General features: G+C 44.2%; 1 protein-coding gene across 1 annotated transcript in view; it reads right to left on the bottom strand.

The window, feature by feature from the left end:
* Nucleotides 1-23,120, bottom strand: part of vwa5b2 (von Willebrand factor A domain containing 5B2) — a 133,967-nt gene that overhangs the window by 79,146 nt on the left and 31,701 nt on the right. The window contains exons 4-8 of the mRNA XM_060906037.1: nucleotides 8,307-8,464; nucleotides 5,135-5,266; nucleotides 1,176-1,300; nucleotides 403-579; nucleotides 149-259 (exon numbers count right to left, since the gene is read on the bottom strand). Of these exons, the coding sequence (XP_060762020.1) occupies nucleotides 149-259; nucleotides 403-579; nucleotides 1,176-1,300; nucleotides 5,135-5,266; nucleotides 8,307-8,464 (703 nt within the window). The remainder of the gene's footprint in view (nucleotides 1-148; nucleotides 260-402; nucleotides 580-1,175; nucleotides 1,301-5,134; nucleotides 5,267-8,306; nucleotides 8,465-23,120) is intronic.

The following is a 23,120-nucleotide window of genomic DNA, read 5'->3' as shown; positions in this document are numbered from 1 at the left end:
TGAACCCTGTAGGGTGGTAAAGTTAGAGACAAAACTCAGTTCAGAATCAGGACCGGATCTAAATTTTGCAGAGGGTAGTTTCATACAGCCCTCTGCTACAACATAGCAATGCCTGTCTCCTATGATTATGTAGGGAGTGAGCACTTACATCAGTGCAGGGCTTGCTGGAGGCAAACAGAGGCTTTACAACAGAGCCAAAGCCAGCAATGTTTACCATTGCACTACTAGGAAGGCTCTTAATAGCCACCAGCATACCTTCCTGTTTGAGAGAGTAGAGGAGTTGCAGAGATTAGCAGGTAGCATCACTTTCAAGGTTAGAAAAAACATTTACAACAGCCAGATTTAGAAATTCATGTAAAAAGTAAACGAGTCTTCCATGAATGAGAGAGCTTTATTCTGCACCTTGATCTTGTTGATGCTGTGCTGCGTCATGTTTTTACTGCAGTTGATTAGGAACAGAAGCTCTCTGTTGGCCTGCTGCAACTCTGGAGGCTCGGACAGCAAATCAGGACAAAAGTTCAACATCACCACTGGGTTATTCAACACATCCTTGTGGTAACGCTTTCTCACAAACTCCAGCTGATGATCAAAGACAGTTGATAATCGCTGCATCAGAACCAGATTCATAGCAGTAATTTAAATTACCTTACAGAGCAATGTGCTAAAAGCTGTGAACAGTAATCATTTAGAAAATAATATAAGGGTCAACAAGTCTTTATTTCCCTTACATAAAAAAAAAAAAAATGCTGTCATTACTGCCAAAACCAATCAAGGCTTGAAGTGAACCATGTTTTATTAACTTGGCCAGTATTGTAGCAGTAGGGTGGCCAGTTCCTTTCTGCACACTTACACATTCACACCTATGGGCAACTTAGAGTAGCCAGTTAACCTAACTGCATGTCTTTGGACTGTGGGGGAAACCAAAGCACCTAGAGGAAACCCACGCAGACAGGGGGAGAACATGCAAACTCCACACAAAAAGGCTCCCGTCAGCCACTGGGCTTGAACCCAGAACCTTCTTGCTGTGAGGTGACAGTGTTAACCTGCCATGCCACCCACAAAAAAAAGAGGCTTTTATTAGTGTACTGACCTCTCTGATGTCAAGATACAACACAAGAAAACTCTGAAATAAGAGAAGATTAATAAAAGATGCAACACCAAGAGAAGTATCTTACTTTTTTCTCAGGTTCTGCTTCTTTATGGATACGACGAATGAAATCACGGCGGGCACTGATTTGCTGCTCATACTGGCTGAAGGTAAGCCGCCCCTTCTCCAAGATGACCAATGGGCTATGAGGATCTGTTAATAAGATCAACACTGCTTCATTTAAAATGTGAACAAATTAAGTCTTGGATTTGTTCAGCTATGCTTCCTAACTTACCACTCCTAGATAACCAAATATACAAAAGTTCTGGGGCCTCATTTATAAAACTTTGCGCAGGATTTACGCCAGAAGATGGCGTGCGCACAGAAATATTCTGATTTATAAAACCGTGCACATGCACGTTCCACGCCAATTTCCCTTTATAAATCACAATCCACTCTAAATTTGCGGCACCTGTGCATACCTCAAGACACACCCACAATTGCCTATAAATATTCAGCGAAACGCCCTTAATGAATATTGATATCTGTGGACAACATGCCAAAACAGAAGGAAAGACAAAGAAGCGCAACTTCACCGACTGTGAAGTTGAAGTGCTAGTAGATGAAGAGGAGCACCGTTGAGCTGTTTTGTTTGGAGGCCATAGTACGGGAGTTACAAATGCGAAAAAAAACGTGTGAATGGCAGCATGTGGCCGATGTGGTCAATTCTGTAGCTTCACAAGGCTGTACTATGGCAGAGGTAAAAAAAAAATGGTCCGACATAAAGGTGGATGCCAAGAAGAGGATCGCAGCACACCACCAAAGTGTCCGTGCAACGGGCGGGGGGAAGGGGGAGCCGGAGCTCACCCCACTGGATCAAAAACTGGCTGGCATTATAGGGGAAACCCTCCTGAGTGGAGTTGTGTGTGAGGAGGAGGGTGACACCGATGCTGGGCCACATGAACCAGCCGAGGATTCGGGTATGTAATTTTTTTTTGGTTGTGTATCAAGGAACCACCTCACATTGCACGTGTGCCCCCCTTGTTTGAAATGGGTGTGAAATTAATTGAAATGAGTCTTCATCCAGAAAAAGTATTTTATTAACAAAAAAATTCCCTCGCAGTTGCTGGGTGTGCCAGTGAGGCCAGCAGTGTGTCGGCTGCGGCAGCGGAGGTCCCAAGGACGTCCACGGCCTCCGATGCATGTGCATCCATGCCGAAACCAGCCACCAGCGCCCATATCCTAACAGATTCAGTGCTGCAGGTGCAGCGGGAACATATGGATACTGTCTGCGAGGTTGCCCGGGAGTTAAAAGAAATAAAAAATGAGTTGTCTGCATTAAATGCCAGCATTAAAGAATTTTTTAAAAAGTAATCATTTGTTTCCATACCTAATTATTTACAAGCGGCGCATCACCTCCTCGCACTGGCGCACGGCTCCTGCGTTTGGGTGGAATGCCTGGGGATAGGGATCGGGGTCGAGGTTAAGGTTGACCTCTTCAGCTTGCAAAGCCACATTTTGTAGCTGTGCCACATTGTGCAGCACAGCACAGGCCCTAACAATCCTACAGACCTTTTCGGGTCTGTAACATAGCGCTCCCCCCGTGGCATCCAGACGATGCCATCTGCACTTCAGGAGCCCGATGGTGCGCTCCACAACAGCGTGCGCCTGGCTATGGCGCAGGTTGTACGGTAAGTGGTCTCCTCAGGTGTTTGGGGGTTTATAGTGGCGTGAGCAGCCACCGTTTCAGCGGATACCCACTGTCACCTACAACATAACTGAATGAGTAAAAGGTTGAATATTTAGAAATGGTCTAAGAATGGTTACAAATACTTTCAGGATTTACGCATTAATCACCCGCACCCAGAAGCCAACCATCGCGCACAGCTCCAGCATCCAGTCTCCGCCCAATGCTGCTATGTCTCAATATAAATGAATCATGGGTTGAACCAGGCCACCGGGCGACAACATTTGTGAGGACCATGTCCGTATCACATATAACTTGGACATTGAGGGAATGAAAATGCTTCCTGTTAACAAAGGCAAATTCATTTTCACTCGGTGCCCTTATAGCAATATGAGTGCAGTCAATAGCACCGATCACGTTTGGGAAATCGGACTTTGCTGCAAATTGCGCTTTTTTATTTGCCTGTTCACCCACCGTGTAAGGAAACTTGATGTAGTTTGGTGATAAACCAATTACACCTCCTAACACTTCTGGCAAAATGCAGCTGAAGGTTGGCTACGATATCCCAGACCGGTCAGCCAGTTCTCACTGAAAAGTGCCAGTGGTCAGAAAGCCGATGCAAGTCAGCACTTGCAGCGAGACTGGGATGGCATGATTCCGGCGGGTACCTCTCTCCAACGCTGGGCCCAACTCAGCTATCAGGTGTAAAAGGACAGCTCGTGGCAATCTGAATCAGCTCATGAGCCACTCATCGTCACTGGCCAACAAATCTTGTTGGTCTCTGAAGACTCGCTCTCTCCTAATTCTTCCATTTGCCACATCCTCCAGCAATGCCAAATATGCCATAGTGCATCATAAGACCTACCATGGCAAATCCCTCTTATATACTATTTACAGAGTAGGCAACCTAACAAGCAACATGTGTGATAGCCTAATGATCAATATTGAAAAATGACACAACATGCATGAAAGCCATAAGTGGATAATTAACAAAACTTAGCCTACTGCTTATGTTGCAAAAACATACAATGTATAGCCTATCAATTTGTCTTTATTGCCTTAAATAAGATGTTATTTTTGACAAATGCACAAAATTAAGGATTATAAATGTTAAGTCAGTCACGTCTTTGATGCGCGATGTTATGTTTGTGTTAAACTTCGATTATTGAACCAATTTTGGGTCGTTCTCCCCGTTTCCTCCTGAGGTCACACTTTCTGCGTTTCCCTTTTTTTTGTGCGTACGCATGGGTCAGAGCTTGCGTGGAGGTACGCACATTTTACCGTCAAGTTCATTTTTTTATAAATACCGAAGCTTGCATAGAACGTGGCGTACGCATTCTTTTGTGTGTACGCATCGTTTATAAATGAGGCCCCTGGACATTCCAACATCCTCAAGAATCAAGAATTTAGTAAAGGGTGTGTGGCAGCAGGGGTGTGATCAAGTCCTGGTTGGTGAAAGGAGAGCGAGGCCAGGGAAGGTGAGTGTCAAAACGGATGCACCTGTGTCTAATTAATGTTGTGTGTGTGTGTGTGTGCGTGTGTGTGTGTGTGTCTTGCAGTGACGGCCAAGAGCTGGTAAGGGGGAAGAGAGCAGAGAGGAGTGAAAGAGAGCTGAACTCTAGTGCAAATGAACATTGTGTGTTGTGTGTGTAAGAAGCTGAAAAGCCAAAAAGTGAGTTCATTAAAAGTGTCAGCTGACATAAGAACCCACCTGCCTCAGTGTCCTACCCAAGCAAGGAATTGTTACAGGGTGGAATTCATGGTATCATAACTGCATAATCAAATAAGGTTCTTTTTTTGGCTTTTTCTCCAATTTTCTCACAAATTCAGTCAGGGCTAATTCCCATCCACTAGACAGCTCTTCCCTATCACGTGACAGATACCAATCAAGGAGGGCAAGGCTATCATGTGCTTCCTTCAAGGCATATAAAGCCAGCCAAATTAATTTTTCAAACTGCCTGCTCGTGTAGCATCAGTGGCAGCAAAATGCACTTGGAGAAAAGTGCTATCCGCCCACCTCCACACACATGAACTTCCAGACGATCGTGACTTGCCAGCATCGCTGTAATTGACAGGGGAGAGAGAGTACGCTACCTGTCCCTCCATGAGTGTGCAGACCAATTTTGCTCTCTTGAGCTTCCAATTACAGATGCCTGGGGCAACATTGGGATTCAACTAGTGATCTCCAGATGATGGGATAAACTCTTTTTTGTGCCACTCAGGAGCCCCCAAATAAGGTTCTTAATACAGATAATTGCATGTTGTAAATTGTGCACTGTAAATGTTTACAAAAACATTTGGTGATGTAATTATTTATAGTGTATATTTATAGTGTAACTGTATAAGGTGGCTTTCCTCACCACTCAGGTGCAGAATGATTTCCAAGTGCCGGTCATACAGGTGCTCCTCCGCAAGGGTGATGTAGGTAGCAGAGGCAGACTGAGCACTGGCATCTGCATCTGCCCGCAGTGCATGGGTTGGGCTCTCTAGACCTGAGTAGAACCAGACAGGTGGCGTGATAGCCATGTGGAAAAAGAGACAAACAGGTAACAGTGATGACACATACAGTAGATAAAGATCAGTAAGGCAGATGGGGGGGTGCAGATAAGTAAGGATGGATATAAACAGATGAAGATAGACAGGAGAGGACAGAAAAATAGACAGGGTAGTGCCAGACAGGTAGGACTGGACATACAGTAGGTGCGTTAGTTACTGACTTCTACTGACTTTGATGTCTGTTGCTGATGTGAATTTGATTGATTTCCAATTGTACTAAAAACTTTGAAAGTCAATAGCTTACACAATATCCTTTTAAGGATCAGGACACAGGAAAGCTTTAGACAGAGTGAATTTATGATTTTACATGAGACTAAGACAAGGCCAGGTGTAGGTGTGGGCGGTAGGTGAGTCTGATATGCTGGCCTGTGTCAGTCGACACCTCCAGTGGTTGGATTGTGGACCAGATTGAAGCTCCTGCATCAGCCAATTTAAAGCTCATCATTTGTATTTTCCCTAGTCATGTGTAGTACCATATTAACATATGGTGGGATGGTGAACAATGGCATATTTTAATTAATCAGCATTTACAGGATTTGACAGGGTGATGCGTGTTCAGCAATCTGCTGTTAATAACTCAAGAGAAAAGTAAGCTTCTTTTGTTATGTAGCACTGCCAGCAACAAAAGCAGACAGAAGACTCCAGTGAGGACGACCATGAAAGAAAAGATAGTGCATTTAATGCATTTGCATGAACCAAATGCTATTAGCAGAAATGCAACAACACATTGCAGGACAGAGCTCTAGGGAGCCCTGTACAGCTTTGTACAGCTCAAAGGAGCCTGGCATAGAGAGACAGACAATGATGTACTATCAGTGGCTGCATCTCATTCTCTGAACTTGCAGCCACTTAGGAAGATGGTAGCTCAACATCAAAGCAAACTGAATATCAGTGCAAAAAGCAGGAGAACAGCACAGCAGTGACACTAAATATACTATAGGCTGGTGGTATGGATGTCTTGGCATAATTTAAGTTGGATACTTCACTCAATATGGCTGGACAACTGCCTATGCAGACCATTTTGTCATACATCCCATGAAAGTGACTGGGCTATTCCCTAATATACTGAGGTCATGCTTAGGAATGTGTTGAATCTGTGACTTGATAAAGAGCAGGAATAATGACTGCAATGAGTGATGCAGAAACCCTAGGCTTGAGATCATTCCCTCTTGTAGAGAAACCACTCACCTCATTAGTACTAAAGGCTGATGAAGCTTTGAGTGTGAAGCTGTACTATCTATAGCCTGTATACAGAAGAGCTAATATGCTAGTTTAAAAAGCATATATGTAGAAGCAAGGGTGTGGTCAAGTATTGGCTGTGAACAGCAAGGGGTCAGGTTGAACCAGCAGGTAACATAATGAGTTACACCTACAGTATGTCTAATTACTGGCTGCCCATTAATGTGTGTCTGTGTGTCTTGCAGATGTCCAGTAATGGGAGAGAGACCTATATTCCCTAACGTGTGTGTGTGTGTGTGTGTGTGTGTGTGTGTGCGTGTGCATTTAGGAATCACTGAAAAGTGAAGAGGGGGAAATAAAAGACATCTTGAACTGTCACGCCTGTCTCCGAGTTCCCCACTGCCCCAACATAAAGGGTCATTACAATATAATATACCAGTGAGATTGATGGTGGGATTATTCTCCCTTTGCAACACTGGATCTTGATAACAGGCCAGTACTACTGGGCACTGTCCACAGTAAATCAGTTACACTTTCATTGTTGGCCACTGCCAAACACAGGAGTCCGCCCCTCAGAGGTACAAGACCCAATCCAGTTGGTTATACTGATTTTTGACATGCAGTCACTGATTTAAAAAAAAAAAACACAGTATAAATAATTTCCCAATTTATGTATTATTAAAAAATAAAATTAAAAAAACAGCTGCAAATATTTTCATGGACATGACATAGTAACTGACAACTGTGGCCTCACCAAAGTCACGGGCCATAATGGCCATGATTGTGCCTTTCTGATTGCATGAACACTTATGCAAGTGTTAATCAATGAATCATGAAAGCTTCAAATTCAGTTACAGTGTAGTAAACCTGAGCAGTTATGTGGCCTTTACATCCATTTGACAAAGAAAATGAAGACAAAAAAGGCTAAAGATAATTGGTTTGATTTTATACAGACTTTTTAATCAGATATATAGAACATTAGCTATGTGCCACAACTCATTCTCTGCCTGAGCCATATCAACATTTTTGTTCACTCTTGAAGAGCCATGAACTAAGGCTGCTATGTTTTTAATTTTAATATGCTATTAATTTCATTAATTTGTCTCATTATGGCCCTTTACCATAATTATTACCGTGGTCATTTACCATAGTTATAAGGTTTCCTAATGATTACAAAAATTGCATCCATTTATACTACACAGTTATTGTAGCAGCAATATGGACTTCTGTTGTTAAGAACATAGCCCTACATGTATTTGGTCTCCCAGAAGTCTTGACTTCTGTCTCCATTAACTTCAACACGCAAGTTTATTCACTATGTAGATTGCTACACTGGGTGATGCATTTTGGCATTGGACATCAATCATTATCAATGGAGATTTAACACCAGAGACATTTCTGAAGTTTTTGAAATATGTCCACCTTTATAAGCATGTCAATTCACAAGAGTTCAGTGAGACACACAGAAAATGGGAGTCTACATGCCACGCTGTGATTGTTTTACACTCTATTTACCCAGTTCTCTTTCTATGTTATGTGAATTAGGTAATTACCATAAAAATGTGTATGCTGTAATATACACTTACTGTAAATTGTTTAAAAATATGATACAGTTTTGCTGCCCATACCTAGGATCAAGCAAATTGTCTCCAGATGTTCCTGTCACGGTACTAGAATGTTCCGCATTTGAGTTTCCTCATTCAGACCAGCCCATTTGATGGCGGTAGCTCAGTAGAAAGTCATATACAGTACCTGGATCATATGAGCTGCTAAATGCAATTTGAATTAGAATATTACCTGCAAGTAGACAGGCCCCTCGAACCAGCAGCTGGAAGTTGAGCTCATAGGGTGCGAGGTTGGTTGCAGGGCTAGACAATACTGAGTGAACGCAATGCTCATTCATTTCCAGCATCTTCTCCTGCTTACCAGAAACACCCCCAAAACACCTTGTTGCACTTCAGTGGAGGTGGAAGAATAAGGTGAAAGAAAAAGAGAAAGCCTGAGGGTAACTATTATTATTAAGGATACTTGAAAATCCTTTAAAAAAATCCTATTGTCATATTTTTTGTCTTCTTCAGTCTTTTATGTTTTAATCCATGGTATCTATTCAACCATGAGTGTTGCAATCAAGCATCTTTTCCCCATTACTTCACTGGATAAAGCCACACAGTTATTCTGCTCCATCCATGTATATGCTTCAAACACTGAAAAGTCCGATGATCTGAAATGGACTGGTGTGCCACACAGGGTGTATTCTACAGACTTTACACTTTAATGCACCTTTTGCTTTAAGACACAGCAAGCCTGGCTTCCCCAAAAATGTGGTAATGAAATGTTTACAAAATGGGCCCTATTATTCACAAATGTCAGTGAAATTCAACATTTTAGCAAATCAAATGTTCAAATATTTCACTGCAGTATTACACTGTTCATTCATTAAAATAAAACTCTTCAGTGGACAGCGATACCAGTGTTAAAATCTCATTTGAAGCCCCTGACTAACAGACACCCTTTGAAGCCTGATCTTCAATTAAGGTCTGTTAGGTGTTGGCATACTCATTGTTTTAACAGGGTGAAAGATTAATACTAATTGGACAATAGGCTTTTAACATGTAATTTTGAATACCGTCTGGATGCACTGCTTCACTCAGAGTAAGTTTTGCACAGGAAAAAAAAAATCTCAATGTTTATTCGACAGTGCACTCACTTAACCTCTCGAAGGGGCAGAACCTCACAATCAGCTGCCAATCAATGAATCATGAATGAACATATCTGACATCAAATTTAAACATAGCAGCATTTGGAATAATTTAGAGGCTGATGTAGGTGTAATTTGTAAATATTGCAAATAAATTGTAAGTATGAAGTTCTGTTTGATTATTTGCATTCATTTCTAAAATTTTTTGTTCATAAGTTTAGCTACCTAGCTGTCACTCCCTTCGTCATCTAGCAGCTTAGCTGCATTTTGACACCAAATGGACAACACTGGTAATATTGACCTGATTTTGAAAAAAGGGTCAAGGATGTGACGCTAATTTAATGTTATGCTAATTTATTGTGTCCATATGAGTTAGTGTATTCTAAAAGGGATAACATTTGAAAATAAACTTATACATTATTTGCATACATTCTTTTTCTGAGGACCTAGTCAAACTCAATCAATTTTTTTTTTTTTAGATTTTTTTTGGGCTTTTTTCACCTTTATTGGATAGGACAGTGTAGAGACAGGACAGGAAATGAGTGGGAGAGAGAGAGAGATGGGGAGGGATCGGGAAATGACCTCAGGTTGGAATCGAACCCGGGTCCCCGGATTTATGGTATGGTGCCTTAGCCACCTGAGCCATGACGTGGATTTGAAGGATGATGGCAAAAATGTCAATATGTTAAAACTTTGTACGAAATAATTAAACTTGTTTTAAAAAAGTGAAATTATCAATAAAATACCCCAATGACTAGTTTGGCACAACCTTACATTATAACTATTTAGCTGTAAATAAAAGTAATGGAAAAACATTGTTCTGAACATTATAATTAATTTGGGGAATCATGTCAGTCAAGCCTGCGACCCTGTAGAACAGGATAAGCGGCTACAGATAATGGATGGATGTCAGTCAAGCGAACTTTCTGAAGTGTCGATGTGGTGTAACCACCATTCGAGAAGCCATTTTGTTAATATTGTTCAAGATTACCATGTGACAGAAAATTATATCACAGAGAAGGAGCCCTGATGACTCCAACTGCTGCATGGCAAGGCTAGTAACTCTCTTTAAAATATTAAAAAAATTTGATATTTTTAGGGTATGTTAAGATATGCTTAGGCTGACATGTCAAATGGTATGGTCCCAGGAGAACATTATAAACATGAGGATTTACTCTAAAAATTATATTTTAACTATTCACAAATTCATGTGCTTACGCCTGTTAAATTGAAATGTTAAGTGGTATAACCTGTTATACCATTTGAGTCCTACTACAAGCCTTTCTGTTAGGCTATGGTCATACTACAGCTTGCAATGCTTTGTGATGGGTTATCAATTAAGTGTTTTGGTGGCGATGCATAGTGATGTGTACTTTGTATAGGCAAGCTAAAAGCTGTGGTCACACAGCAGGTGAACACATGGCGCTTTTCTTTTGAGGAGACCTGACAATTTTCCTAAGAGGCATGCTTGAGGGTTTTGTACATATCAGTGTCTGGCCGGAGAATGATCACCGATGCCTTGCTCAGTAGATTTCAACAACATGTGACATCAAAGCCAACCAAATAGTGACAATCACAAATGCATCATCTAACCATCGGCAAACATTTGCCAAATATTCATGAACGTTTTGCCCAACCAATTACAAACCTTGGCAAAGGATCCCCAAATGTAAACGCACTTTTCGAGTCTCAGCGAAGGTTAGGCTATGCCTCGCTGCTGTGTCGCTGAGACCCTGGCGAGCATTGGGGATATGGATTTGAGACAAATACATCTCAAGATGCTCACCGAAGGTTTCCTGAGTTTCAGGATGTATTCTCAAACCCATCTGCGAGTATTCACCACTTAGTTTGCTGAAAACATTGTGACCAAATTTCAAATGCATGTATTGAAATTTTTCACAACATTTTTGGCTACTCATGAGGCAGAGACGCACCAAAACCCAACTTGTTATCAGCGCTCAGTTCAGAAGCCTGCATTTCTGATGGTATGGGGTTGCATTAGTGCGTGTGGCATGGGCAGCTTACACATCTGGAAAGACACCATCAATGCTGAAAGGTATATCCAGGTTCTAGGCAACATATGCTCCCATCCAGACGACGTCTCTTTCAGGGAAGACCTTGCATTTTCCAACATGACAATGCCAAACCACATACTGCATCAATTACAGCATCATGGCTGCGTAGAAGAAGGGTCCGGGTACTGAACTGGCCAGCCTGCAGTTCAGATCTTTCGCCCATAGAAAACATTTGGCGCATCATAAAATGGAAGATACGACAAAAAAGACCCAAGACAGCTGAGCAAGTAGAATCCTACATTAGACAAGAATGGGTTAACATTCCTATCCCTAAATTTGAGCAACTTGTCTCCTCAGTCCCCAGACGTTTACAGATTGTTGTAAAGAGAAAAGGGGATGTTTCACAGTGGTAAACATGGCCTTGTCCCAACTTTTTTGAGATGTGTTGTCTCATCTCATTATCTCTAGCCGCTTTATCCTTCTACAGGGTTGCAGGCAAGCTGGAGCCTATCCCAGCTGACTACGGGCGAAAGGCGGGGTACACCCTGGACAAGTCGCCAGGTCATCACAGGGCTGACACATAGACACAGACAACCATTCACACTCACATTCACACCTACGGTCAATTTAGAGTCACCAGTTAACCTAACCTGCATGTCTTTGGACTGTGGGGGAAACCGGAGCACCCGGAGGAAACCCACACGGACACGGGGAGAACATGCAAACTCCGCACAGAAAGGCCTTCGCCGGCCCCGGGGCTCGAACCCAGGACCTTCTTGCTGTGAGGCGACAGCGCTAACCACTACACCACCGTGCCGCCCCGAGATGTGCTGTTGTCATGAAATTTAAAATCACCTAATTTTTCTCTTTAAATGATACATTTTCTCAGTTTAAACATTTGATATGTCATCTATGTTCTATTCTGAGTAAAATATGGAATTTTGAAACTTCCACATAATTGCATTCCGTTTTTATTTACAATTTGTACTTTGTCCCAACTTTTTTGGAATCGGGGTTGTACTATTATATTGTATCTCTTTATGAGTGCAGTCATTACTATGTATAAATGAACACTTTATAACCCTTTTTGAATGTGTTTATTTATGAATACTGGGCTTAACCTCTTAAAGTTCCAACAGTCCGCATCGCTTGATATGCTTTTCTTCTTATCCTGACATGCCCATTGCTCTGAAATAGGGTAAAAGACATGATTGTTTTCCATTGCTCTAAAGTCCAATCTTTATTCTCCCTAGGCAAATTGAAGCTTTTCCTTCCAATTAACCTCATTAACAAGTGGTTTTCTTATGGCCACACAGTTGTTTACTCCTAATCCTGTGATTTCTTGTCGCACTGTGCATGTGGAAATGTTCTTACTTTCACTATTAAACATGACCATAAGCTCTGCTGTTGATTTTTTATGATTTGACTTCACCAAGCATTTAAGTGATGTCCGATCAGGGTCAGACAAAAGTTTTTTCTGACCACATTTCTTCCACGAAGCTGAAGGTTCACCACTATCCTTCCAAGTTTTAATAATATATTGGACAGTTCTTACTAAATTCAACTCAACTTTGTCATTCTTCCACATACATAGTATACAGAAAAAAAGAAATGCCATTTTCTTATGGACCAAGGTGCATAGACAGTGCAAACAACAAATATCAAGATACGGTAAAACAGTCAGCATTAAATAGTGCAAAAGCTGGTAAAGAGCCATGCAAACATCACATAACACAACATAACGTGACCTAACATAAGACGACATGATAATAATAATAATAATAATTTGAATTTATATAGCACCTTTCTCACACACAAGGTCATTTTACATCTACAGAAACAAACAGGCGAAAAAAAAAAAAGTCCTCCAAGAGTCATTGGGATCTAACTCCAGTAGTGTAGTTGCTCACAGTCCCATGCTGCCTGTATACATTATACAAGTTTCACTGTGCTCTCACCGGGCAACAGCGCTTAGAACACCACGCCATGGATCCAGGAAGTAAGCTCAGAAACATCACCACACAGCCTGCTGGGCAACTCTGATGTTGATGAGAGCAACAAGCACACCACAACCCATAGTGAGCAAAATATGCTGCATCACCCATGGTGGATCAAGGCCTGGGGAAACCAAGGCCCAATACAGTCTAACATAACATACGCAACCGAACACAGCATAACAACCTAATACAGCATAACATAACCTTGACATACAACCTGACATAACATGGGTAACATGAGGTTATTATAGGAATGAGGTGCTGGGGAGCACCAGGGTGTTCAGGGCTCTGACAGTTCAGGGGAAGAAGCTGTTGCAGAACCTTGCAGTGCGGGTCCTGATGCTACGGAATCTCCTGTCTGATGGCAGTGGCTCAAACAGTCTGTGTGTGTGTGTGTGGGGGGGGGGGGGGGGGGGGGGGGTGAAATGGGGCCTTCATAATGGCAGAGGATCTGCATACACAGTGTTCCTGGAAGATGTCCTGGATGGGGGGGAGGGAGAGCCCTATGATCCTCTCAGCTGTCCTCACTATACAGGTGCTGGTCATATAATTAGAATATCATGAAAAAGTTTATTTATTTCAGTAATTCCATTCAAAAAGTGAAACTTGCATATTATATTCATTCATTACACACAGACTGATATATTTCAAATGTTTATTTCTTTTAATTTTGATGATTATAACTGACAACTAATGAAAATCCCAAATTCAGTATCTCAGAAAATTAGAATATTACTTAAGACCAATACAAAAAAAGGATTTTTAGAAATGTTGGCCAACTGAAAAGTATGAACATGAAAAGTATGAGCATGTACAGCACTCAATACTTAGTTGGGGCTCATTTTGCCTGAATTACTGCAGCAATGCGGCGTGGCATGGAGTCGATCAGTCTGTGGCACTGCTCAGGTGTTATGACAGCCCAGGTTGCTCTGATAGTGGCCTTCAGCTCTTCTGCATTGTTGGGTCTGGTGTATCGCATCTTCCTCTTCACAATACCCCATAGATTTTCTATGGGGTTAAGGTCAGGTGAGTTTGCTGGCCAATTAAGAACAGGGATACCATGGTCCTTAAACAAGGTACTGGTAGCTTTGGCACTGTGTGCAGGTGCCAAGTCCTGTTGGAAAATGAAATCTGCATCTCCATAAAGTTGGTCAGCAGCAGGAAGCATGAAGTGCTCTAAAACTTCCTGGTAGACGGCTGCATTGACCTTGGACCTCAGAAAACACAGTGCACCCACACCAGCAGATGACATGTCACCCCAAACCATCACTGACTGTGGAAACTTTACACTGGACCTCAAGCAACGTGGATTCTGTGCCTCTCCTCTCTTCCTCCAGACTCTGGGACCTTGATTTCCAAAGGAAATGCAAAATTTACTTTCATCAGAGAACATAACTTTGGACCACTCAGCAGCAATCCAGTCCTTCTTGTCTTTAGCCCAGGTGAGATGCTTCTGACGCTGTCTCTTGTTCAAGAGTGGCTTGACACAAGGAATGCGGCAGCTGAAACCCATGTCTTGCATACGTCTGTGCGTGGTGGTTCTTGAAGCACTGACTCCAGCTGCAGTCCACTCTTTGTGAATCTCCCCAACATTTTTGAATGGGTTTTGTTTCACAATCCTCTCCAGGGTGCGGTTATCCCTATTGCTTGTACACTTTTTTCTACCACATCTTTTCCTTCGGGCGGCACGGTGGTGTAGTGGTTAGCGCTGTCGCCTCACAGCAAGAAGGTCCTGGGTTCGAACCCCGGGTCCAGCGAGGGCCTTTCTGTGTGGAGTTTGCATGTTCTCCCCGTGTCCGCGTGGGTTTCCTCCGGGTGCTCCGGTTTCCCCCACAGTCCAAAGACATGCATGTTAGGTTAACTGGTGACTCTAAATTGACCGTAGGTGTGAATGTGAGTGTGAATGGTTGTCTGTGTCTATGTGTCAGCCCTGTGATGACCTGGCGACTTGTCCAGGGTGTACCCCGCCTTTCGCCCGTAGTCAGCTGGGATAGGCTCCAGCTTGCCTGCGACCCTGTAGAAGGATAAAGCGGCTAGAGATAATGAGATGAGATGAGATGAGATCTTTTCCTTCCCTTCGCCTCTCTATTAATGTGCTTGGACACAGAGCTCTGTGAACAGCCAGCCTCTTTAGCAATGACCTTTTGTGTCTTGCCCTCCTTGTGCAAGGTGTCAATGGTCGTCTTTTGGACAACTGTCAAGTCAGCAGTCTTCCCCATGATTGTGTAGCCTACAGAACTAGACTGAAAGACCATTTAAAGGCCTTTGCAGGTGTTTTGAATTAATTAGCTGATTAGAGTGTGGCACCAGGTGTCTTCAATATTGAACCTTTTCACAATATTCAAATTTTCTGAGATACTGAATTTGGGGTTTTCATTAGTTGTCAGATATAATCAAAATTAAAAGAAATAAACACTTGAAATATATCAGTCTGTGTGGAACGAATGTATACATTATACAAGTTTCACTTTTTGAATGGAATTACTGAAATAAATAAACTCATCTCATCTCATTATCTCTAGCCGCTTTATCCTTCTACAGGGTCGCAGGCAAGCTGGAGCCTATCCCAGCTGACTACGGGCGAAAGGCAGGGTACACCCTGAACAAGTCGCCAGGTCATCACAGGGCTGACACATAGACACAGACAACCATTCACACTCACATTCACACCTACGGTCAATTTAGAGTCACCAGTTAACCTAACCTGCATGTCTTTGGACTGTGGAGGAAACCGGAGCACCCGGAGGAAACCCACGCAGACACGGGGAGAACATGCAAACTCCGCACAGAAAGGCCCTCACCGGCCACGGGGCTCGAACCCGGACCTTCTTGCTGTGAGGCGACAGTGCTAACCACTACACCACCGTGCCACCATAAATAAACTTTTTCATGATATTCTAATTATATGACCAGCACCTGTACATTGCAGTGTTTTGCAGTTCCCGGACCACACAGTGATGCAGTTGGCTAGGATGCTCTCCACAGTTCCTCTGTAGAAGGTGGTGAGGATGGGTGGCAGAAGGCTGGCTTTCTTCAGACTGTACAGGAAGTGAAGACGTTGTGCCTTCTTCACAGCAGAGTTCATGTTGATGGACCAGGTGAGGTTGTCAAAAATGTGCACACCAAGAAAATTGGTGCTTCTGATTCTCTCTACAGTACTTCAGAGTCACTGATAAGCAGGGAAGGGTGGTCAGTCGACCCACTCCAGAAATCAACAACAATCTCTTTTCTTTTGTCTACATTAAAAGACAGATTGCTGTTGTTACACGAGCTCACCAGTTGTTCCACTTCCTCTCTGTATGGTGTTTTGTTGTCATTGCTGAGGCCCATTATTGTCGTGTCATCAGCAAATTTAACAATGAGGTTGAATTCTGAATGGGCCGTGCAGTCATCGGTGAGCAGCATGAACAACAGTCTTGGGGAGCCTGTGTTCAACATGATGGTGCCTGATGTTTTACTGTCAATGCACACCAACTGCAGTCTCAGGAAGTCTACAATTCAGTTGCTGAGTGGGGTCTCGAGGCCCAGCAGAGAGAGTTTCCTCACCAACTGCTGGGGGATGATTGTATTAAATGCTGAGCTGTAGTCGACAAACAGCATTCTATATGTCCTTTGTGTCCAGGTGTGATAGAACAGAGTGCAGGGTGTAGATATGAGATAGCATCATAAGTGGAGCAATTGGGGCGGTATGCAAATTGCACTGGGTCCAGTGAGGTGGGGAGGGTGAAGTGAATGTGTCTCATGACCAGACACTCAAAGCACTTCATCATGATGGGAGTCAGTGCTACTGGGCAGTAATCATTGAGACACATCACCATTGACTTCTTCAGCACTGGGATGATGGTGGTCTTGTTGAAGCTCATGGGGACCACAGCCTGGCCTTGTGTGAGTCACAGATGTTGGCATAAAATAAGTCCAGCATGTTGTCTCCCCTTGTGGCAAAGTTGACATGCTGGTAAAACTCTGGTGCTAGAATTTTGAGGTTGGCATGATTGAAATCCATGGCAACAATGAAAAAGCCATCAGGGTGGGCCGTTTGTTGCTCACTGATGGCATCATGAAGCTTACACGGTGCTGCATTAGCATTAGCACTGGGATGGAAATACATTACTATAAGAGCAGTGAATTCCTGCGGTAGATAAAACGGCCAGCATTTCATCACTAAAAACTCTAGCTGTGGTGAGCAATGGGTAGCAACTGCTAAGGTATTAGCATACCAGGCATTGTTGATATAAACAGAGAGTCTGCTACCACGGCTCTTACTGGAGGTCTCAGTGTTCCTTTATGCATGGAATGATGTCAGCCCCTGTAGCTGGGTAGCTGTGTTGAGGACGTTCTACAGCCACGTTTCCATGAAGATAAGCACAGAGCAGTTCCTTGTTTCAGACTCGGTGGTCAGTTGGAGTCTAATGTTGTCCATTTTATTGTCCAGAGAGTGTACATTAGCTAGTTGTACTGAGGGGAGAGCTGGTCAGTTAGGGTTAGCCTTTAGCCTCCAGTAGGGTTAGCGTTTAGCTTCCACCCATTTGCCTCGTTTCTGGTTCCTCTCGCACCACTTGCAGTACCTCCTTACCTGGGTAGCTGAATCAGGTGATGCTGTGTTGGGCCTTTGTCCACATAGTAGTCCTACGCCACATAACGTCTCTCTTAGTGATGTCGGCATTACAGAGCCGCTCTTTCAGCCCAAAACCGTAAGGGTTTTGCAGCTGTAACTATGAGAGAGACTGACTAAACTACAGTCTAGACTACAGTCTCAATGACAGACATTAACACAGAAACCAGCACCATTAGCTAAAGCCGTTGAAGCTGCTGCATCCGTGCATGCCGCCATCTTGCTACTTAACCCAATTCCAGTAATTTCAGCAATCTCCTTAGTTATTTTCTTTGCTTGATGCAGGCTAATAATTTGGCCCTTCTGAAACATAGTAACTTCTTTTAGATGACCATGGATATGTCTCCTGACACTGCTGCTTAAAGCATATATGCAGAGCCATGTCCTCACTTTCGTTTATAAATGCCTTGAGAGCTCAAGAATGGCATAGGAATAGTTTTAAGTGCTAATAATAAATCTAATATAGTAATTTTTACGATTAAAGTGATTTATATAGGTAGTGGTCTGAGTGAATGACCTTGACATCCGTGACGTCACAGCAGGAAGTCTATCGGTCTCATTGCCATTTCTGCTATACTAAAACACAGAGCTGACTGCAACTCTGATCCTCCATTTTGAGCTAATTTATCGCCATGCCACATAGATGTGTTTTTGGCCGGTGCAGCAACACAACAGAAGGTGGATTTACGTTGCATTCATGGCCCAAGAATGTTCAAACTGCAAAGATTTGGACACGTTTTGCGAGAAGTTCATGGGCACATTGGGCGCCTATGAAGTGGTCTCTCCTCTGCTCTGCACATTTTACTGAAGACTCGTATGAAACCTCTGATCTGTTGAGGAGCGCTGGCTATAAGCCCGTATTGAAAGAGGGTGCAGTACCAACAATTAAAGGAAAATAAAACAAGAAAAGGAAAGTATTTATTTTATTTTTTAAAAGTGAGTTCAGTTGCACCAGTCCTCCTGAAGCGTGAGCTGAGGGTTGTTGCTAAAACCTGGGACGGAATGGGATGCGACATATAGCTTCGGCAGTGACCTCCCCGCGGTTGTTGCTAAAACCGGTGACATCCCGTTCCGTCCTGCATTTTAGTAATTGCCTGAGCCAAGCAGTAATGGAGGAGTACTCAGTATGGAGTGAATGAGTGTACCAGCCATCTTATTTCTAAACTGGATATTGCTGCCATCTCGCCCTTATGTGGAAGAAGTGAATGAATGGATAACTGAACAAACAACTGAAAGTCAGATTGTTTCAAAACAATTGGCCACAAAATCGGCCTTCAAGAAGCGAGAACACAGATGGGTAAGCTCCGACTCTCATTTGGATACAAAACAACAAAAAACACGTTGTTTACCTGCATTTAGATTAATACATGTAACTTGTTTTGTGTATTTAAGTTACCGGTATAAGATTATTTAATTTGCTTCAGAATGTGATTGTCTCAGTTCATCTGATTATTTAATTCACCTTTTACATTTTATCAGTGAAAATGCATGCATGTACATGTATGTTGCATAAGTTATAACACCTATCCTGTTTTAATGAGTCAACCCACAATCAATGAAGTCAAATCAGTCTTAGTCGGTAACGGTATTTCTTACTTTCACCATTAATTTTTATTTATATGACTTTGGTCTATAGCTGTAAAAGGCCTCGGCCTTAAAACTGGTTCCTGCTGTGACGTCACGCGCTCAGGGCTGCTGTCTCAGCGGGGCAGCTCGAATGCCAAATTTACGGTTGATTTTAACTCTCAAAAATATATTTTTTTATTCTCATTTATGCAGCATACAAGAGTCAAGGATGGAGGCACTATCCACTCAGAAATTTATTTAGAAATAAAGTTATCTCCTTTAAGAAATGAGAAGCTACTCACTGCATCAGTTTGGGCTAAAAGAATTGTTGCCAGTTGAAGCACGTCAATCATTGCAGTAATTATCCAAAGGCTCTTCATTATTTACTTATATAAATCCAAACTGGCCCCTTTTTTTGGCTGGGCAGTGTATATATGTATATTATTGTAGGACTTTGAGTGGGTGGGTGGAGCACAGAAGTACGGCAGGCCAGAACTGAGTTTTCAAAACTCTTTATTTTTAGCTTTTCAGCCTTCACAATCTCCCAGTACCACAGACACGCACACACACACATCATTTGTCTGGTTGGGGAGAGAGCTCCCGTCCTCTGCTCTCTCTCTCCTTATATAGGGCGCAGTCACTGGGGAAGACACACAAACACAGGTTAATTGGCATCAGGTGCAGTGATTCTGCCACTTATCTTCCCTGACTCCGCCCTCCGGTCACAGACCGGATGACCACGCCCCCGCTGCCATATACTCCCACCGCCCGACTCAGGCCGGGCAGCCGTCCAGTCTGCAGCCGACTTGACAGGAGAGGAAGTCCGCCACAACCATCTGCGCCCCCGGCCTGTGGATCACCTTGAAGTTAAAGGGCTGGAGTGCCAGATACCAACAGGGTGAGCCGCGCGTTGGCATCCTTCATATGGTGGGGCAACTGGTGGGGCGTGTGGTCCAAACAGAGGGTGAAAGGGTGTCCCAGCAGGTAGTAGCGGAGGGCGAGGACCGCCCACTTGATGGCTAGGCACTCCTTCTCTATCATGCTGTAGCGCCCCTCACGCACCGACAGCTTCCTGCTGATGTACAGCACGGGGCAATCCTCCCCCTCCACCTCCTGGGACAGAACAGCCCCCAGCCCCCTGTCTGACACATCCGTCTGCAACATAAAGGGGAGAGAAAAGTCAGGGGAGTGTAACAGTGGCCCCCACATAGTGCAGCCTTCACCTCAGAGAAAGCCCGCTGTCATTGCTCCATCCACTGGACCAGATCTGGTGCCCCCTTTTTAGTGAGATCAGTCAGTGGGCTGGTGACGTCCGAATAATTAGGTATAAACCTACAATAGTAGCCAGCCAGCCCCAGGAACTGTCTCACCCCCTTTTTGGTCTTGGGCCTTGGGCAGGCCGCAATCACTGCTGTCTTATTAATTTGGGGACGCACCTGCCCATTGCCCAAGTGGAAGCCCAGATACCGTACTTCCACCTGCCCAATCGCACACTTCTTCGGGTTGGCTGTGAGACCCGCTCGCCTCAGCGACCCAAGGACGGCCCTCAGGTGTTGCAGATGCTGCGGCCAGTCATGATGATATCGTCTAAGTATGCGGCCGCATAGGTGGCATGGGGGCGGAGGACCATGTCCATAAGCCGCTGGAACGTAGCGGGCACCCCAAACAGACCAAAAGAAAGTGTGACAAATTGGTGTAAGCCAAACGGTGTGGAAAAGGCCATTTTTTCTCGGGATAGTGGAGTCAAGGGGATCTGCCAATAACCCTTTGTCAAATCCAGTGTCAAATGAAAGCGAGCCGTGCCTAGTCGATCCAGCAACTTGTCAATATGAGGCATTGGGTACGCATCGAATTTAGACACCGCGTTGACTTTTCTATAGTCCACACAGAACCGGACCTACCCATCGGCCTTGAGAACCAAGACCACCGGGCTGCTCCAGTCACTGTGGGACTCCTCGATGATGCCCATTTTGAGCATGGCCTCGAGTTCTTCCCGAACCACCTTCTTCTTGTGTTCAGGTAGCCTGTAAGGGCGGCTGCGCACTACCACCCCCGGGAGCGTCTCAATGTGGCGTTCTATGAGGTGGGTGCGGCCGGGCAGGGGTGAGAACACATCCGAAAGTTCGGTCTGCAACTGGGCAACCTCCGTGAGTTGGGTTGGGGAGAGGTGGTCTCCACAGGGGACCGGAGAGGTAAGTGATGTCAATGTTCCCTTTTGAACCTCTGTCCCCAGCTCTGCCTTCTCTGGAACCAAAGACACCAATGCCACGGGGACCTCCTTGTTCCAGAGTTTGAGCAGATTGAGGTGGTAAATCTGTAGTGCCCCACCCCTGTCCGTTCGCCTCACCTCATAGTCAACGTCCCTGACTCGCCATGTGACCTCAAAGGGTCCTTGCCACTTGGCGATCAATTTGGAGCTCGACGTGGGCAACAGTACGAATACTTTATCTCCCGGTGTGAACTCCCTAAGGCGCGTACCCCTGTCATACAGGCAGATTTGCCGTTCTTGGGCCTGCCGCAAATTCTCCTGGGTTAGGTGTGTGTGTGTGGAGTTTTGCATGCAGGTCAATAACGTATTGGATTTCATTTTTGCTCAGTGAAGGTCCCTCCTCCCAATTTTCCTGCAGTACATCTAAGATGCCGCGCGGCTTAAGCCCATATAATAATTCAAACGGGGAGAACCCCGTGGAGGCTTGTGGGACCTCTTGCACTGCAAATAACAGGGGTTCGAGCCATTTATCCCAATTGCGTGCATCCTCACGTACAAACTTTTTAATTATATTCTTGAGGTTGCGATTGAATCGTTCAACTAAACCGTCCATTTGTGGGTGATAAACGCTGGTGCGGATCAGCTTAATTCCCAATAACCCATACAGTTCGCGCAGTGTGCATGACATAAACGAAGTGCCTTGATCAGTCAGAATCTCTTTGGAGATTTCGACTCAGGAGATGACATGGAAGAGTGCTTCGCAATACTACATGCTGAGATATTGCAAAGAGGCACTGCTTCCGGGTATCGCGTTGCATAGTCCACCAGAACTAAAATAAAGTGATACCCTCGTGTTGACCGATCTAATGGCCCGATGAGATCCATCCCAATTCTTTCGAACGGGGTCTCGATTAATGGTAGAGGGCACAAAGGCGCTTTTGGAATGGCCACTGGATTTACTAACTGGCATTCGCGGCACGCCGTACACCACCTACAGACATCGCCGCGAATCCCTGGCCAATAGAACCGGGCCATTATTCGGGCTAGTGTCTTATCCTGCCCCAAGTGTCCAGCCATGGGATTCAAGTGAGCCGCCTGGAATACCAATTCCCGGTGGCTCTTTGGGATCAAAAGTTCTGAGATCATCTCCTTAGTCTGAGTGTCCTGCGTCACTCGGTATAATCTATCCCTCATAATGGAAAAATAGGGGAAGGACGGGGTGGCGTTTGGCTGGAGTGTTTGACCATCGATTACTCTCACTTGGTCAAACGCATGCCGCAGAGTCTCGTCTCGCGACTGCTCTAACGGGAAATCCGCGAGGGATTCCCCAAGAGAGGTAGGAGAAGCCTGCTGCTCCTCACTCTGACGCGGTGATGACGTAGATGGCTGTGACAGCTGCTCCCGCCAATGCCACACCGGGACCTCCCCCTGCTGAACTACGGCAGGACCCACACTTCACTAAATGAGTCATTAACTCCCGAAATCCCAGCCAATCAGTCCCCAAAATTATTGAG

Source organism: Neoarius graeffei, chromosome 23, assembly GCF_027579695.1.
Source record: "Neoarius graeffei isolate fNeoGra1 chromosome 23, fNeoGra1.pri, whole genome shotgun sequence".
NCBI classification, from domain to species: Eukaryota; Metazoa; Chordata; class Actinopteri; order Siluriformes; family Ariidae; genus Neoarius; species Neoarius graeffei.
The sequence above is the reverse complement of the archived record's forward strand: the minus strand, read 5'-3'. Positions and strand labels throughout refer to the sequence as shown.